General features: G+C 48.8%; 2 protein-coding genes across 9 annotated transcripts in view; one reads left to right on the top strand and one right to left on the bottom strand.

The window, feature by feature from the left end:
- The first annotated feature begins 106 nt into the window (after positions 1-106).
- On the top strand, positions 107-10955 carry C11H3orf18 (chromosome 11 C3orf18 homolog). 5 transcript variants are annotated; one of them, XM_032120401.1, is made up of 6 exons: positions 107-194; positions 1256-1419; positions 3567-3958; positions 5268-5293; positions 6842-6971; positions 8257-10955. In XM_032120401.1, exons 3-6 carry the CDS (start codon positions 3725-3727, stop codon positions 8335-8337), a joined length of 471 nt encoding a protein of 156 aa, XP_031976292.1. In that variant the 5' UTR covers positions 107-194; positions 1256-1419; positions 3567-3724; the 3' UTR covers positions 8338-10955. The 5 variants fall into 5 exon arrangements, with proteins under 5 accessions (XP_031976292.1, XP_031976291.1, XP_031976290.1 ...); XM_032120400.1 differs by having other exon boundaries at positions 3563-3958; XM_032120399.1 differs by having other exon boundaries at positions 1256-1545.
- An 863-nt stretch (positions 10956-11818) lies between these two features.
- Positions 11819-18694, bottom strand: part of LOC116449186 (high mobility group protein HMGI-C-like) — a 51286-nt gene continuing 44410 nt past the window's right edge. For all 4 annotated transcript variants that reach the window (XM_032120402.1, XM_032120404.1, XM_032120403.1 and 1 more), the window contains exons 5-6: positions 17213-17303; positions 11819-14619 (exon numbers count right to left, since the gene is read on the bottom strand). In XM_032120402.1, the coding sequence (XP_031976293.1) occupies positions 14537-14619; positions 17213-17303 (174 nt within the window). In that variant the 3' untranslated portion in view covers positions 11819-14536. The remainder of the gene's footprint in view (positions 14620-17212; positions 17304-18694) is intronic.

Below are 18694 nucleotides of genomic sequence, written 5' to 3'. Positions count from 1 at the left end.
TCGCGAGCCGAGCCCCGCGGGCGCCGGCCAATGGCCTGGGGCGGCGGGCGCCGGAGCGGGGCGGGGCCAGCGGCGGTGCGCGGAGCCGAGCGGCGCGGCCCGGCCCGGCCCGGCCCCCGCGGCCCCGGGCGCGGCCCCCGGCGGCCGCTCCGCCCGCGGCCCGGGGAGATCGGACGCTTCGGCGGGAGCGCGCAGTAAGTGCCGGTCCCGGCCGCCCCGGCGCGGGGGACGCCTCCGGGGAGGGGCGGGCTGGGCCGGGCCGGGCAGGGCCGGGCCGCAGGGGTGTCCGGCCACGCCGTCCTGTCCCTCCCGCGGGCATTACGGAGCTGGCACTGCGGAGGTACCACGGCCTTCTCGGGTTTTCCCCCATTCCGTCTTCCGGGAATAATCCAGTCCGGGTTTTCCCCCATTCCATCTTCCGGGAAGAATCCAGTCCGGGTTTTTCCCCATTCCGTACGCCGGGAAGAATCCAGTCCGGGTTTTCCCCCGTGCCGAACTGCGGGCCCGAGCCGGCTGCAGGTGGGCGGCGGGAAGGGCTCTGCGATCCGGTATCCGCCTGGAAACTTCCTCGGGATGGGGAAGGGGGGGCTTTCCGCAGGGATTGAGCCGCCGGGCAGCGCTGGGGTGCCACTGCCCGCACGGGGACAGGGCGGTCGCTGCTATTCCAGCGTGCGTCGGCGCGGCCTCAGAGGAGCGGTGGCGTTGCTGGGGAGAGTTCCCGCGCCTGCTCCAGAGTGGGATGGGGCCGTGTCCCTCTCGGACAGCGGGAGGGTGACAGCCAGAGAGCTCCGGGGCAGCTGGCAGACACGGTCAGGGCTTCCCCGCTGCCCTAGAGCCTGGTCAGCTCTGGAGCAGAGGTGGGGGAAGCCAAGGGCTCACCCAGGGGGAAGCTACGTCCCGTTGCCAGCAGCAACACAGTGCCGCTTGCACTGCTGAATTACTAGACACAAATCTCTGTTCCTGTCACACCCAGAACGAAACAGCAGCACAGAGAGATTAAAACCAGGACTAAGAAAAGGTTCAAGGTGCTGCCCAAAACAATTTTCTTCATCGCAGAAGTGAGCAGCACCTGTCAGAGATCAGTTTGGAAATGCTGGCTTAAGGAGAGAAACAAACGTGTTCTCCTTCTTCCCAGACCCAGCAGAACCCAGCTCAGAGCAGTCCTGGCTGTGTGAGGAGCTCTCTTGGTGCAATGGAACAATGCCAGCTGGCAGCAGCTGAGGAATCTGGTTCCTCTTCTCTTCTATTTGTGCAGGGACTCTGCTGGAACCTGCCAGTGATAGGTAGTAGCTGTCCCCGGCCCTACAGCTGCCAGCAGAGGCTTCGAGTGTGCCCAGCCTGCAGATCAAACTTCCAGCACCAGGATGACAACTGGGAAAGGAAGGTGGTGGGAAAGATGATCCACCCCAGCTCTATCGTGTAAGCTGTGGGCCCTGGGCCATCCTTGCGTTCAGCCTCCCCATCGGACTGTCTGCAGCCTGGACCAGGAGGAGCTGGGGAGCAGAAACAGCCCTATCTGGACCTGGAAGTGGTTGTCTAAGCCAGGTCAGAAGCCTTTGACACAGGACTGCTTTTAGAGCTAGGTCTGTGGGCATGGGAATCCTTCAGCATGAACAGGACACCGAGAGCAAGAACAAGAACCCCTGTTTGCCCTAGACTAGATTTTCAGCTGGCACATTTTAGCCCAGCCTTTTTTGGTTTCCAAAACTGACACCACATTCAGCTGAAGGCCTAATCTATTTTGTTTCCAAAATTTAGGACCTGTTCAAGATCTAGAGCCATACTCTGCAAAACCCTTGGGCCTGCTTCACTCCTTTCACTTAGGCTCTTTTTCCACTTTTTATTTCCTTGGTAGTGGCTTTTTTAAAACCGGGTAGTATTATGGAAAGTTTCCCTGACTGGCACGAACTGATGGATTCTGCCTGAGCAGCTGCTCGATCTGCTCAATAATTCCTTCCCTTTCCCTGCTGCTGCTGTTGTTGTGACACTGATTTCAAATTTACCATCTTTGTGCCTGAATGTCCACTACACCTGAGCTCTGCTGTGGGCAGTAATGGCTGGGGAAGTCCAGGTGCCCTGTGGGTTAAGCAGAGTGCAGGGTCTAATGGTCAGTGAAGGGCACAGTCTCCTTCAGCTGCAATGAACTCGTGACCCAGCACAATGTTAGGAGGGACCACACCAGAACTGTTACTATTCACATTTCTCTGGAAACTCTTGGGAGTTTGACAGCTCCCACAGTTTCCCAGGCACTTCAAAATTCCCCTTTGCTTCACAAAGTTGTTTCCAGGAAGCTGAGATACACCCTGAACGTGTGGCAAGGCATTTACCTGCTCAGGGAGCTGCAGGACAAGTCAAGGTGACTGCTCCAGCTGCTGACTGACCACAGCACAGCCTGGTGCTGCTGGCCTGGGGGGGTTTCCCTGTTCCAGTTGTTAGTGGCAGATGTTGATCACGCTGCTTCATGCAGTTGTGGACAGCAGGATGGCATCACAGCATGGGAACTGCACAGTAACCTTGCCTGGAATAGAAGAGAGTGGAGCAGAACAATGGCTCCGCTTTGCAGGCACATCTTCTTCTATTCAGAGCTCATTAACTCCTCTGTCCCGGCTGCATTCCAGCCCAGAGATGCAATGTCTGCTAAACTGCAGGGAAATTACCAGAGAACTGCTATAGAAGTTTTCAGGTCAGCTCAGCTCCAGAGGAAGCTGCGTTTTCAGGGAAGCAACTGATGATCTAAAGTTACATACAGTGCTTTTATAAACAAAGTGTGCAAATACTTCCCATAGGCTCATCCCATGGTGTTTTGCAACTCTTGATCATTTGCACAATAGAAGTATGAAGCAATTAAAGCCTTTTGTGTTCTCAGTATGAACAGATCTATCAAATTTCACAGCTCCAATCCAAAATTGGACTAATTTTAAAATTAATATTGATAATTGCCAGTGCATGACTAAGCTTGAGTGGTGCTTTCATGAGGGATTGAGAAATACTTGGTGTCTTAGATGGAGGAGTGATGCAACCCACCCTTTCCAGAGCACAGGGATGAACAGCAGTGGGGCAATGAATAGTGCAGGGACCCACCAGTCACCAGTGACTACCGCAACAGGGAACTCCTACTTTGGATTCAATAAAAAGCATCCTCAGCTATGGAAGTCTCACAGCTGAGTGTCATTTTATTGGGTATGTTCCCACTGAAAAGGGGATCCATGCAACTTTCCAAAAATTGAAAATAAGAGACAGAAGCAGGAAAATGCTCTATCCTGGGGCAGATAGAGACCACCTGGTTCAGCCTGGGGCAGACTGTGGACAAGGGTTCTGGGGTTGTCCCCACACAGAGCTCCAACTGACTGCAAGGAGGCAGAGCTGAAGCAGTGAGGGCAGAGTTATCACCAACTCCCAGTGAATCAGGCATGACTTTGGAGGATCTCAGTACCCCCAAAAAACCTTCTTCTTATTTTGAGTGGGCATTCCAAAACTATTCTGGTGGATTGGGGAACTGTGGGAAAGGTTGTGCCTGTCTCCAAGAGCTCTGCACCATTCATCTGTTCTCATTCCCTCCTAGGCAGAGTCCAGTGTGGTTCCTACCCCGAAGAAAACCCATCAGTGGTGGTGCTACAGGAGAGGTCTCACGTGAGGGCCCTCGATAGGAAGGACAGCTCTGCACTTCTGTAGCCGATGGGAGAGGACAACAGCTTGGTAACAGGAGCTACCAAGAGCTGGCAGGATGAGTTACAGCTCACCCTCTGTGCATGACTTGCATCACAGCACCCCCACCACAGCCAAGCCAGACCCAGGGACAGCTCTGGATGTGACTGTACCAGAAACAGCCACCGTAAGCCCTGAGACTACCAGTTTCAACAGCACCAAAATCCCGGATGTGGCCAGCACTGGACCTGGCATGAGCACCATGCTGCTTTCCTTTGGGATCATTACTGTGATTGGGTTGGCTGTAGCAATGGTAAGAGAGCCCAGCTAAACATTCCTGTCTCTTGAGGGTGGAGGGTGGCTAGAGGTTCTAGGACTGATTTGCATTGAATAATTTCTTTGCATTCTATTAAAGTCTCACCCAAAACTGCTGGGAACTGGTAGTTCCTGAGGTTCCTTTCTTTTTAAGGCTTTTATCCACTGCTCCAGTATTTCTGCAGTCTCCCTGAGCTCTGGTCCAAATGGGATTCCCAGCAGGCCTAGGAGAGGCCACATGTAGTATCAGTATTTGTTTTTAATAGCAGTAGGAAGTTCAATTAAAAGAAAACAAAGCAGATTGTGTTCTGACTTGTTACCTGGAACAGCCGCATTGATTTAAACCTTCTCTTGGGCCCCACAAGAAAGTTTATCCATATTAACTTTTCAAGCAGACTGTTGAAACCATGTTAGTCTCCCCTGTGGACACGGAATAATTCTTTTTGAATTAAAGTGGCCTGAATCCACCTCAGCAAGACTCACCCTGGACTGCATTTCCAAGGTTCTGCTTGCTGGGTATCAGTCCTTGAGGGTTTGGTATGTCACTAACCTTGCCATTAATGCTGTGGGCAGAAGCTTTAGAGACCAGAGTTGTGTGCAAGGGCTGCAGCTCTCCTTTTGTTATGTAACCAGATCGTTTCCCTGCCAACAAAGAACAGAAGGTAGCAGCAAGCTCCCATTCCTCGTATGAGGAAGGGCTTCACTAATACAGCCATCAGAGGAGCCTATTGCAAAATTTCATTGCAGGCCCCAGGAGGAGTTTTTCCAAAAGCCCCTAAGAAAACCTGGAAATGGTCAAAAGTTCCCAAGAGCAACATCCAGCGTTCGTAGTTGTCAGAACAAGGCTGTGGAGGCCCAGAGCCTCCCTTTCTTCCCAGCACAGGCTGACAGAGGCAAGTCCCTGAGCATGCCCTCCCTCTTTGCTTCTTCCCTTTGTACTGGGGAGGGGGTAGCAGCACTTCTGCGCTGTAGGAAATCGACACGAGAATCACAAAGGGAAGCTTTTTCATCCATATACGTCCTGCAGCCACAGAAATGTGCTGAGCTACACCTGATAATACACCTAATACTCTTACTCCTACTAACACACCTAATACCAGGCCACTGAGCACTTACACACGATGTGCTGCCAAGCTCACAGTGATGCATATGAAGTGTCATTTTTGTTGTCACTTCTCCCTTCCCCCACTTTGGTGCACAGCGACACCAACCTTCTCTACCTCTCCTCTGTGTGCCCAAAATTTCTCTTCTCAGCTATTCCCCATCCTACTGGGACTGCTGTAATGATGCTTCTCTTTCTCCTTCAGGTTCTATATATCAGGAAGAGGAAGAGGTAAGTAACATCTGTTGTTGGCTGAAGGGAACTCAGAGCTTCAAAATCTAGAGCAAGCTCAGGAGCTAGGGAGATGATGGGGAGAGTGAAAGCAATGGCTGTGTGAGAACAAGGCTGCAGGGAGCAGCTGTGTGTGACTGAGGCAGGGACGCTGCACTCCTGGGACTGGCCCACCCTCTGACACCAGTGTGTCAAAGACTCCTCCACAGTTTTGGAAGGAGAATAAAGCTGAGCAGGAGGAGGCCAGGGATCCTGAAAACTCATCACATTTCACCTATGAGATGCATGAAAACAAAGGAGAGGGTTATGTCTTTATAAAGAAGCTGGGAACTCCATCATGAAAGGTGTGGATCTCAGGTTTCAGCCATTCCCAGATTCCTGTGTTTTCCAGCAGCCCAGGCAGTGACAGCAACTGGCAGCAGCACAGTGCAGAGATGCAGCTTCAGCCCAGGAGTTAATGTCTTAATTTCCTTGCTAAGTTCCTGGCTGAAAATAGAGAGGGAGAGCAGCAGGCAGGGAGAAACACATCTTGGTTCTCCTGTCTCACAGCAGGGACTCCGGTGAAGATCCATAAGCTGTGGTACCTCCTCCCTCCCTGACTCCTTGGGGCAGGCCTGGCCAGGCCACAGACTTCCAGAAAGTGCTGCTGTCTGCTGTAAAATTTCCAAGCCCAACACCAAAGCCCGGGTCTGGGTGCTGCTGCAGGAGCAGCCAGTGCTTGGCCTGTGAAAATACCACTGCTGGAGATAATGGTTGTGCTGGCAAGCCCATAGAGAAGCAGGGGAAGAGTGTGTCATCCTAACACTTGCCAAAATAGCTATTTGTGGTGACACTGCCAGTAACTGCTTGTGTATTTCCTTCTACCACCCTCCAAAACTCAGCTATAGCCAAAGGCAGGACTCAGTGTTTTCCCAGGAGCCACCCCATCCATCATCCATCTCTGAGGAGACCCCTTGGGTAATAAGTCATAGCTCTGTCTCTTGAAGCAATGATACAAGAGTAGGAACAGTGTCCACAGGCATCAGCCCCCTGTGAGAATCTCTCTTTCCTATTTTCTATTTATTGTTTATTATTTTCTATTTAATTTTGTGTACTTCAGCCCCAGAGTTAAAGCACTCTCAGGCCACTGCAGCTTGAAATGAACTGCTGCTGGCAGACTGTGACATGGCAGGATGGGCTGGTGTGGGCAGAGGGACGGGGGAGAAGTCACAAAATGCCAAGCCAGTATGTTCCACTGTTTCTTTTGTCCCTCCACATAAAGCCTAATCTTTTAAGGTCTGCAGGAACTTACATCCTGATTCCTCTGTGTGTAAATGCCTGCCAACACAGATTAGTGATGGCAGTTAATCCCTGTAACTGCACTCTGGGTGTCTTCCACTCCTGCCAGCTGTGTGTAGTAGGTTCTTAGCCTCATCCAGCAAGAGCCATAGGAGCAGAATCCCTGTGCAGGAGGAGCAGCAGCCTGCAGAAAGGCTCAGCAGGGGGGTGGGGAAGCAGCCTGAGCTCTGTTCTTCTCAACCAACCCTTTCCCTCTCCTCCCATGGGCAGGCTGGAGAAGCTACGGCACCAGCTCATGCCCATGTACAACTTTGATCCCACTGAGGAGCAGGATGAGCTGGAGCAGGAGCTGCTGGAGCATGGGCGAGATGCAGCATCGTCCCAGGCATCACAGAACAAGGTAGGCAGCAACACCGTGAGTGTCACTACAGCCACTGGTACCTGCACTGCTCTTGTTACAGGGTCAAGGAGATTTTGTCATGGGCTGCAGGGTAGGGAAGCCAAGTAAGACCTGAGGAGGACTTCCCCATCTCTGCTAGCCCTGGAAATAGGGACTTGAGCATTTTGGAGTGCTTAGGGTGGACTGAGGAGCCAGGCAGGTCTTTGACAGGAGGCTCTCTCCTTCCCAGTGTAACAAGAGGTAGGAGAAATAGGAAAGAAGGGCTTCTCACCACTGTTTGGGTCCAGCTTCACAGTGTTTTCTGTTCCCTTTGTCACCACCACCACACAAAAAGTGTTTTTAAAAGAGAGCCAGCAGGGATGGTTGGAACAGGCTGTCTCTTACCCAGTGACACAGCTTGTCCTTAGAGTAGACACACCTTTCCTTTCATGAATTGCTCTCCAGCTGCTCTGTGTTGCCCATGTCATCCTCTGCTTTTCCTGTTCAGGGGCAGGAGTTCTCCCAAACAGTTTCAGTTTCCACACACCTTATACCTTCAGATAATCTCTAGCAAGCTTGGTTTGGGCAGAAAGGGAAAGAGGAGATAATAAATACAACTATAATTATAAAATACTTACCTTGAGACATTCTCGACCTGCTAAAGAGCACAAAGATGTGTTGGAATATGAAAGATAATCAACGTATGGAACATAATAGTTTGGAAAAGCAGGAAATGTGGTGTGTAAAAGCAAAGGATCTTGTCCTCTGAGTAGCACATACTAGGACAACATCAGATCCCTCTATTAGTCCACATAGGGGGCTTACCTGGAGGTAGTAAAGGGGGGAAATTCTAAGGCCAGAATTAACCTTAGCACAGTAAAAACAGATCCATCCATTCCAGGGACTGGCCAGCAGGATACCTCAGATCCCTCTTGCTAATGCTTGGGAAGTACAAGAGTATAAAGATTTAATGTAAAAGGAGAGGGAGAGTCTAAAACAACAGCTCAAGCTCAGGCAATGGCACATTTCCAGGCCTTCTTGATATCTCAAGCCTTTTCAGGCTGCCTTGCATATATAAATAGTGAGACCCAGTAATCCAATGATGTGGGGATTTTAAACTGGCATGGATGTGCTAACTTACTCTCCAGCCTGTAGTATTTTCCTGTCACAGCCTTGTTAATGCCTTGTTAGCCAGGCAGCCTCCCCTGGAAGGGGTGAATGCAGTTCCAAGTGTGCAGCCTGTGCCCAAGCACAGCCCTGAGCCAAGGCAGCCGTGCTGGCGCTCAGCTCTCCTGCTCCCCTGCAGGTGCTGCTGACGAGTCAGGGAGCCCTGCAGAGACCCAGCCGCCTCGTGTTCACAGACATGGCCAGTGCCATCAATGCATGACCAGGACCTGCCCTGCTCCAGGATCCTGCTGAGAACAAGGAGGATGAAGCCAACAAAGCAGTGACTTCCCTCAAGCATGGCTGATCCACCGAGCCCAGCTGGTCACCTGTTGGTTTGTGTTACAAATGGGCACAGGAAGTGCCATCAGTCTGGGAAGCCAACCCTTTGTAAGGGCAGTGGTGATTTTCTGCTGTGTCTGTTACCACTCTAAGGTCTTGAGCTCCAGTTTCTGGGCTGGCACTGCCTGGTAACACCTACCAAGCTTTGTGCTTAGGAACAGTGCCTGCCTTGTACAGATTAACCTGTCAGAGCACAGAGCTGTGGTATGTGGGTCAGGGAAGGAGAGAGGTGCACGTTTCAGTGACCTTCTCCACTGGCTCTGTGTGCCCAGGCCCCAAGGAAAGTGATGGATGGGCCTCTGCAGTGACCGCAGCTCTGGCCGGTCCTGGGAGGGGACTGGTGGCAAAGCCTCTTTGAGCCAGGAGAGCTGCCTGCCCCAGCTGAGGGGTGACCTGGGGCACAGCAGGGAGAACACAACCTTGGGATTATCCCCTCCCAGGTGCATGGCTGCTGATAAATGTGCGTCAGGGTGATGTTGAAGCACGGGGAATTCACTGGCTTTAAAAAGTGAAGCGGTGAACATTTGGCCACTTAGATCTTAACTGAGGAAGTGGCTGAATATCCCAAATTAGAGCTACTCTATAGACAGAGGGATTTCACACAGCTAGAGGCAGGGACTGTCACTGTCTGGCTACTGGTCTTAGGAATAACAGTGCTCGGGCAACAAAGAGGAATTGAGCAGAACTGGGGGTTCCAATACCCCATAGCCCCTCCTGCTTTGGCTCAGGGAAGTTTCTGCAGTGCAGAGTGTTACCCAGGAAAAAAGGATTAAGCTTTGAAATACTTTCTTTTAAATAAGGAAGAACATGTATTGGCTCAACAACAGCCCAGTGTTTGCCCCCAGAGATGACTAACAGCTGGTTTGTACTTCCTTACCTGCCAGGACCTGCAGTCAGAGCCTTCTCTTCTTCCTGCTGAAGGGAACACAGAGCTTTGCGTTAGCCTCTGCTCGAGTTACCTGCTAGGAACAGGTAGGTGGGACTAGACAGGTAAGCCAGGGGTTTCCCTGTAGCCCTGAAGCATCTCTCTGCCTGTGCATCCTTCAGGGCTGCAGGAGTAAGAGAGTGCAAAGGGTCTCTGGCCACCTTGGCATGTGGCACTGCAGTGTGGGGGCCTGTCCTCTGCAAGCCTTTTGATGGGCACTGGCCCCAAGTGCTGCAGACCAGCACAGCAGCCAGGGACCAGCATCAGAGCCCAGCCCTGCACTGATCACCTCCTGATCTTTGTGTGGTACAGGCATTTGTCAATCAGATTGTATTCCATCCACAGCACCAGTTAAAAGGGAATCAGGGCAAGCCAAAATTTGAATGCAGACCTAAAGCTTTATGCAAGGAGGTGTTTCAGAGCAGCAATTCAGGTATCATGTGCTTTGTTGCAAGTTTGGACCTGCCAGTTAGTTTTTGTTCTCCCACCTGTTTTCTTTTCTTCCCCCGTGTGATTGTTTTTTCCATATTCATTAAATGCAGACTGTTTCCTCAGCATATGCCCCTGACCCCTGCAGGGCACAGTACCTTACCAGCTCTTCCTCTTCCACTGACACAGCTGCCCTCAGGGCAGCTTTGCAGGGCTAAGTTGCTTTAGTTTGTCAGTATCCAGCTGTCTTTTTAGAACTAGGGATTTCTGGGAGTATATTAGGGGTTGGAGTGTGGAAAACAGCCTAGCCCTCATAGCCAGGAGATGTGGCAGGAGGCACTCCCAGGGTGCTGCTGTTTGCCCCCAGGGATGCTGCTGGGAGGAAGGTGCATGGATACAAATACTCACTGTAATGCAGATTAGGTCCTTAGAATTTGGAGTCTGTCTGTGGGTATTCCCAGTGATCAGCTGAGAGACAAATACATAAATACATCTGCTACCCACACACACACTTCCCATCTCCTCCAGGTGCTCAGTGAGAGCAGCCACACATCTGATTTCTCCACTGCCTCTCACCTTTCCATGCTCTGCAGCAGCACAGGGATGCAAGTGGCAGCAGGGGGGTCCAGCTATCCTAAATTGCAGCATTTTCCGCAGAACTCTTAGGATTGGAACTTTCATCTTTGTTTTAAACTCAACAAAAAGCAAGTGTGAGCTGAATTGTTTCCTCAATGCCTCAGTCCACTGCATGCCCTGCTCCCAGCTCTGTGTGCTGCAGTGGGAGCTGCCCAGCAGTGATTCCACCAGGCCAGGTGCAAACTGCACCTTGGTCCATGGTTTACTGAGATAAATCCTGTGCAATGAACACACCAACAGAGGAATTCTCTTGAACCATCCTCCCTGTGATGGTAGGCTTTGTCCTGTGATGACTGCCCTTTAAAGTAAAGAAGTACAGATAGTAAGATTAAAAGAATATTATGGGTAATTGCTGGGCTCGTACTGGAGTATTCTTTTAGTTCCATAGCACCTCCTCTCACAGTTCTTGGAAGTATATGTATAATTTAGCAGAAGCATTATGATGTAATTTAATTCAAGTGTTTCTGTGTTTTAAAGCATTGAAATATAATTAAACTATTTACATGAAAGTCTAGTGTGATTGTCTTTTTTCCCCCCATCATCTGCATTTTCCCCACAGAAACTGCTGGAGTGTATCCCCAGTATCTGCTGGTAATTTGTGTGCAGTGAATTCCCCTGCTCTTTCAAAAACTGAACTAAGTGTGGAAAAACTTGGAAGGGGAAGCTCTGTGGGGGTCAAAGTTTAGTGTTCTATAGCACAGAAACTCAGATCTCTTCAGAAAGGCTTGCTGGAGAAGTCAGGAGGGCAGGAGCTTCCAGCTGCCAGTCCTGGGCATCCAGAGTACAAAAAGAAATGCCAGTTTAGCCTTAAGCTGAATTCCTGCACAAACCAGGGGTTCATCAGCTTACCTGCAGCTCTGCCCAGGCCAAGGGGAACAGAACATGATGACATTGGTGATGTATTTCAGATTTGCTTCTGCCTCATCTGGCCCACAGCCCCAAGACCTGGGACTTGTTAGGAAAACTGTCAGATGAACAAGAGGCAATGCACAGGCAGAGAATTAATTGTACAAAAAGCTCAATAGCTGTATAGCCCACAGAACAATGTGGGGGAGAAACAGACTCGACTGTGGAGACAGCTGGGTGTACACATGAAGCAGAACTGGCCTGTGTTCCCATCAAGCCTCCAAGGCACACAAAAGGATGGAATTAGGCACCCACATTTGGGCTCAGGAGCCTGTCTGGTTTTCTCCATGTGTGATTCCTCCTGCTTATTATTTCTTACATCAGTCTGGGGCTGCTCCTCAATGACCAAATTTTTGTTTATAATCCCCAGAACTCCAGGTCAAAAGACACTCACCTTGTCCAGCAATGTGTGTATGTGAGCTGAGGGTGTTGCACAAGGAGGAGGCAAAGCAGGAGCCTGAGGGGCTTTTGTTGAATACCTTTATTTAAAACAAACTTCAAGGCTAATTTGCAAGTTGCCAACACTCTCTATGCCTTCACCAAAACCATTTATGGGAAACTTCCAAACTTTGCTAGATAACAAACCTTGTTCAGCTCCTGTAACAACTGTAACGACCTCTTATTTTTGGCCAAGTCAGACCTAAGCTTCCTGAGCTTAAAAACACTTGACATGCATTTGCTTAAGAGGTAGGATTTGTCTACACAGAAAAGGTAATTAACTATATAGGAAATAAAAATGTTTATAATTTCAAAAAAGACAATTGATCCAGTGTGAGATCCTAGCTGTCTGAAGATGTCTGGAATTCTGCCCACCTTTCACAAGCACTGACTTCCATTCTAATTCTCTGCATAAACATGGAAGCTGAAGTTATGGATTGGGATTTCAACTACACACAGAAGAGCTCCTGAAAGAGTAGAATTCTGTTCTCCTCCAGCACTTGCATTTTTATGGAAATAAGTTCTCTACTGTGGTTTTTCAGGAGAGTGTTAAGAGGTAGCAAAGACTAGTTTTGGTTTTTTTTAATTTTAAGAGAAGTACTTCGTATGCACATCCCAGGAATACTGCTGACCTAAAGCAAATGGATTTACTATCTAGCCAAGGCAGTTTGCACCCCTATTCCAGGCCACCAGCTGAGAAAGGACTGACTGATGTCACAGGAAAAGCTTGAGTCTCTTACAGATGTAATCCCTAATCCATTTAGGAGAAGCTGAAGTTCCAGTGTCACACAGTAACAGCTACTGCTCTCAGGTAGCAGGGGTTAATTAAACAGGCAGTACAGCCTTGCAACGAGAGTACTGAACCTGCCAACTCAACTGAAAATCAGGCACAGAAGTTGGTAAAATATTTTGGTTTGCTACTGGAGTGGCCTTTGAATGTAGACACGAACTGCAGCTGAACTTGTGTGTGCACTGAAGAGCAGCAGAGTTCAGGGGAGCACCAGCTGCACCTTCTCATGTAACCATCAACAGTACGGATTCACTTGTGTCATGTCCCACCTGGAGTTACCCCCACAGCAGGAGCTGGGGGTCAAACTCTTCCCGTACCTGGCAGTACAGCTCATCCTATAGCACAGGATTTAGGTCAGTCCCTGTGATCTAATCCATTCAGTCCTTGATTTCTCTGCTATTTGGTAGTGGGGTACAAAGATTATCTGTGATGCAGTTTTCTGCTGCGACCACCAAGCTCCATATACAAGAGAGTGCCCTTAGGGCAAACCAGACACCCCACAGAATTGGGACTGGGACTCTCATCACTACTAGCAGAATTAATGGGATCAGGACTCATCAGTACTAAACTAGGTGGACTGGAAAAAATTACCCAAAAGGAAAAAAACCCCACTTTTCACTCCATTATCTCTCCAATCAGTCTTTCTTCTTAATTCTACATACATTTTCTTGTGTTAAATAAATACCTGCCAAGAGAACAGAACTCTGATGAAAAGATAATAAATGAGTTCAATATATATGGCCATTTCATGGGTTTCTGCTATGCAACACCATAAATTTTAAGCCAATTATGTTCTGTTTAAATATTTAACACTGTAAAGCTAGCCAATTTTACATCCTGTCAGAGATAATTGAAATACCCACTTTGTCCCTTAATAGGCAAGGCAGAACATCCAGGAGATGGAAAATACCACCGGGATTTCAGTTTGCAACTGGATATTGGAAATACCCTCAATTCATCAGAATTTAACAAGTTCAGCTCTGACACCAAAAGCACAAATCTGCTAACAATGTGAAACTGAGAGCAGCCAGCAACAATCTCAAACCAACTGGCTACTGCTGTCTCCCAAAACTAAACTATCACCAGCTTTTGTTTGCATAGTTGTGACACTAGAGGACCCCACACACACGTGTTAGGGACTGAAATTAAACTAATTTAAATTGAATCCTGAGGCTATGTAAGGAAGCAACTTTTGTATAACTGGTTCTTTACAGACACTCCTTTGAAGGGATGAAATCCAGTGGCTGTGACTAAGCTTGTAAGCACTGTGCACTTGGAGCTGCTATCAAACTCAAGGGGAGAGCCACCAGGCCAGAAGAAGTTATAGGAGAAGGCCCTGAGCTGCTCATGTTAAAACAAAAATTTCAGAATCAATCTCTAAGACATCAGGGTGCAAACTTTACCCTAAAGCACCAAATCACACAGAAACACTGGAACAGCAGCACAGGGCAAGCTGGAAATGCCATGAAGGTTTTTCTTTCTGAAATAATCAGGAAAGGACTCAAAGGCTGTCTTTCAGATGCAGTCCTTATGGGCAACAGAGCAAAACTTAACTCCTGGCACTCTCCATCAGTCTGCCAGAGGTGATAATGGCAGACAAGCTCAGCCATTAGCTGTGTAAATAGATTTCCTTTCCTGTATCTGTATTGCTGAGTCAACAGTACCTTTCTGTTAAAATACTGCTCTCTGTGTCAGGGCAAGGCACCAGGTTATCCAAAGGGAAATGAATGTATCTCAAAAGATATACTACAAACTGTAAAAGGCATCTCTCCAACAAGGCATTTGCCATTTCTTCCCCTAAATCCCTGTTTGGATGTTTGGGGTAAACAAGTCCACAGGCAACAGGAGAGAGAGCTTGGCTAAAATTATCACAAATGAAGAATCTGAAATACAATATTAAAAATCCTGCTTGCTTTCCAGTCCTCTGGCTTCAGCAAGACATGAACAGGTGGGATGCTACTGAGCTGCAGCAGGGATGTTAAGACATCTGCTAAGACCAGTGGTTTTGCCGGACCTGGAACCGTCTTTTCCAGTGATGCCTAAAGAAAGATCATGGGAGAGAGAGGGTTAGAGCTTTGGGTCCAGGAGCCCTGCTGCCCAGTACACCACCCCCTTACAGAGCCAGTGCAAGGTTGAGAGGTGACAAGGATCCATTCCCACTGCTCTTGTACCAGCTCCAGGCTAAATGGAGCTCCTGATACAAATGGCTTCCCTGGCAGCAGGGCTCAGCATGAGGCTTCTGAGAGCCCAGGAGTGACAGTCTGTGTGAAATTGTCTGGTTTCTGCTCTGCACACACTCATCAACCACCTCTGCTGACAGCAAGTATGTATTTCTTTGAATCCTCATGAGACACAAATTTCCAAAGTGCCCTACCCAATATTAACATCTTCTTCAGTAATGGTACTCAGGAAAAAAAAACCCCAAATGCTTCTTGACCCAGAAAAACAGAAATGTTAATGCTGGAGTTCTGATGGCAGCATCTCCAGGTAGCAACACAATAGAGCCTGATCCATTAACAAACTCCTGCCTGCTCTTGGATAACCTGGAGTCACCCATAACCAGTGACTTGGGAAAACCAGAGCTAGAACCCCAGGCCAAGGCCATGGGAAAAAACCCAGCTGGCTTTAAAGCAGCTCTCTGCCCCACTGCAGGATTGCAAATCTTGCTTATTTCTGATTCAGCTCTTCCTATGTCTTGATTTACCCCATAACAAACTGAAAGGCAGTCAGTTTTATTTCAGCAATTCATGTTAATGCTGCAGACACAAAGCCCAGGGCAGATCTCTTTCCCACTTGGAGTTGTGCAGTGTACAACCTGCAGGATGGGCAAGTACATGTACCCTCCCATCCCCTCCCTAGTACAGCATCTCAGAAATCCCCACCTGGAAGCAAAGAGCAAACCACCAAAGCCCTCAATGGCCAATGCTCTGGCTGTGTCTATAGGAGAAGATCATTATGTGATCACAGACTCCTGCTAACAAGTCTCAGAGCAGTAGCCTCCTGCACAAGTAGCACAAAAACTTGCAGGCATATAATAAACCCAGACTCATGGAATGGGTTAATCCAGAAACTGCCTGTCTGCAAGCTGCTACAGCTGCACTATGCTTGCAAACGAGCCCCAGGATAGCCTCCAGTAAGTCAGAAGCTTTAAGCCAGGATTACCGCTCCATCTCAAGCTCCTGAGCAAATAACTTTAGAAGTTTTCCAGAGGATTTCCCGGTTTCATACTGTACATGCTTACCCCCACTGACTTCCTGGCTGTTTGTTTTTGTTCTCACAGAAGTGCAGACCCTCCCCAAGAGCAGAAGTCCCCTCTCCATGCCTGGCCTGGGGGGAGCACAGTGGTTGGGGCTGCACTATCATGTGCTGCACGGCCGTCTCCCAGCGACCGCAGCATCCGCTGATCCTGTCACATCTGCTTCTACCTCACTGCAACAGCAGGGAAACGGATTCCTCCTGTCACTGCCCCGGGTCCCACTCAAACTGAAAGGAAGAAGAAATTACCCACACTGGCTGTGGTTTGGGGCGATGCTCAACTGCACCAAAGGCGGCGGCGGCCGGGCCGGAGGTGAGCTCATCCCCTGTGAGCCTGCGGCTCCGCTGATGTCAGCGCACAACTCCGTGGCAGGAAGTGATACGGGAGCAGGAGCCCCAGAGGAAACTGAATTGAGCAACTGAGGTTAACTCCCCTGGCATTGAATCATGTGGCATTTCCAGGGACTTTCTAAGAACCCGGGGCTGGGCTGGGCTCTGCTGCCCAGTGTCGGTTCGCTCGCTTCGCACGCCAACGGCAGGAGGGAGCAGCTGTGCTGCCACGTGGCAAACCAGGCAACTTCTGCCTTCCCTGGGCTCCTGGCCCCTTCTGCCTCCAGGGAAAACATTTCATGAAGAGCTTCCTACAAGGCCCATGGAAGGTAGGACATAGATGCACACAAGTTCTCCTGGAATCTACCTCAGAAATGGCCCTGAAAGGTTGGACTCAAATTTGTACTTTCTCAGGGCTGAAGTGAGGCTGGGGCTCTGGGTGGTGCATCTGTACATTCCTACAGCAGTGATAACTGTCATCTGGCATCTCATCTCAGAGAAGCTTAGATAAATTGAGCCTTCTACAGAAACTGGCCAGTGCCATCATGGTGCTGCTGAGGCACCTCTGCCAGTGCCTGCAAGCTCTGCCTTAGAGTACAAGCCAGGAAGAGAGAGGAAGACCAGCATGGAAGCATTCTGGAGTCAATCCAGAGTACTAAGATGTCCCAAATACCATGGGATTTTTTTATCCATCATTTTTTTCAAGTAAGGCAAGACATTAACAATAGACTACTTTCACTTTGTACACACCAGCCAGAAAATTCCACTGAGCTGCACACCTGTACCAGTGACCAGAACCTCAGATGTGTGACTTCTTGGGAAGACAGAGATTTTCTTCTCTCCTTTTTTTTCTACCTCCACTTCTGCTGAAGTAGTCACAACTGAATTAGATGGAATGGGCCTGGAAGCCTTCCAAATGCTCCTCTGTTTGTAGGATTTACCAGAAAGGCTGCAGCCAGTGCTAGAGCTTTGTGGGTATGTGCATGCTTTGCCAGAGCGTGGCTGCACTGTTTAGTCTTGTGTAATTATGATTATCTAATTTCATACCCTGTGTGGCTGGTGCCGAGTTCAAATTCAAGTCACTGCTTTCCTGAGGATTTCCTCCCTGAGACTCTCCTTCTTGGACCACTGCTTGAGGCTACAAAGAAAGACACCAAAAATAAACAACTCCCCACATGCAAAATTACGTATCGAAAGACAACTGCAAATACACAAAGTAGATAGATTATTATTAGATTATTATTTAACCAAGACTGTGCAGCCCTGACAACACACCCATTTGCCACCAACTCCTACACCCAACCACAGGCAAGAGCACACACCAGGGCAGGTAGTGTCCATACACATTCACAACTGTCTGAATCGCTGTTAGAATCCATAATGGACCATCCCATTACCAGGCTTGTAGAGAGACACACAGCCCAACACTTCAAAAACATCTGCCCATTATGCAGCTGTGAAGAATTTTTTTCATCAAGAATATTTTCTAGATTTCAGGATAATTCCCTGTCTTGACCAGCTAAACATTTTGTCTATTGACAGTTAAAACCAAAATGATCTTTTTCTTCTGCTTTGGTTTTGCCCCCCAAAAATTCTTCAGCTGTTTAATTCTGAACTGAAACATCAGAATGCTTCACTAACCAAACTTCAAATGACACATTTTGAAATGTTAACTCTACATCCTCCTGCTTGTCTTTGAGATTTGTCAGTCCACAAATGACACCAGCAGAACTCACTGGGTAAGGTTTTGTTCTGTAAGACACAGACACTTCTGCCTCTGATGATTTTCCATAGAGCTTGAGGATCCCAATTTGCACAGCTGGTTGCTTTAAGCACTAGTAACACACCAGACTTCCCTAACCAGTGTATTTAAATAATGTAATATCAATGGGCTTAGGAAAAGCAATGGGGTTTGAGCAAGAGCAATGTGCTGAACTAGACTGTTACCTTCTCACCTGGACTGCAGGGAAGGAACAGATTTATGGAACAGTTCCCTTATCTGGGGCATTCTGCACAGGGTTTGCAGTTTCCCACTATCCAGGATATATTTGCATGGCAAGGTCACTGTCACATCAGAAAAGACTTCTGACCTCTCCCATATCCTGGCACTTCCTTGCTAGTGAACATTTCCTTCCAAGCCTTCTGTGTGGCCCTCACAGGCTGCTCTGTCCCTCTGCTTCTGCTGAACCAGAAGTGTCCCTTTCCCTCCTGAGTACTCTTGTGCCACCATAGGTGTACAACAAACCTATGGATTACAGCAGCAAGGGCACAGCTTGGGGTTGGGTTTAGCAAAGTTTGTGATGAACACTAAATAATGGTTTGTGGCTGTTGTGGGGTTTTTTAATCACTCCCAATGACAGATAACATCCCATTAATTGTTCACAGGACTGAATAGCCTTATTAATTAAAAGCTTTTGTCTTGTTTTTACACCTGGAATGTTTTCTCGTCAGCTATTGATTCTTATGAATCCTTTGTTCGCTGCATAAAAGAGTCTCCTGCCAGCAGGACTCAAAAGTTTCTCCATTCAT

Source organism: Corvus moneduloides, chromosome 11 (genome assembly GCF_009650955.1).
Source record: "Corvus moneduloides isolate bCorMon1 chromosome 11, bCorMon1.pri, whole genome shotgun sequence".
NCBI lineage: Eukaryota > Metazoa > Chordata > Aves > Passeriformes > Corvidae > Corvus > Corvus moneduloides.
Note: the sequence above shows the minus strand (reverse complement) of the source record. Positions and strands in the feature narration are given on the sequence as shown.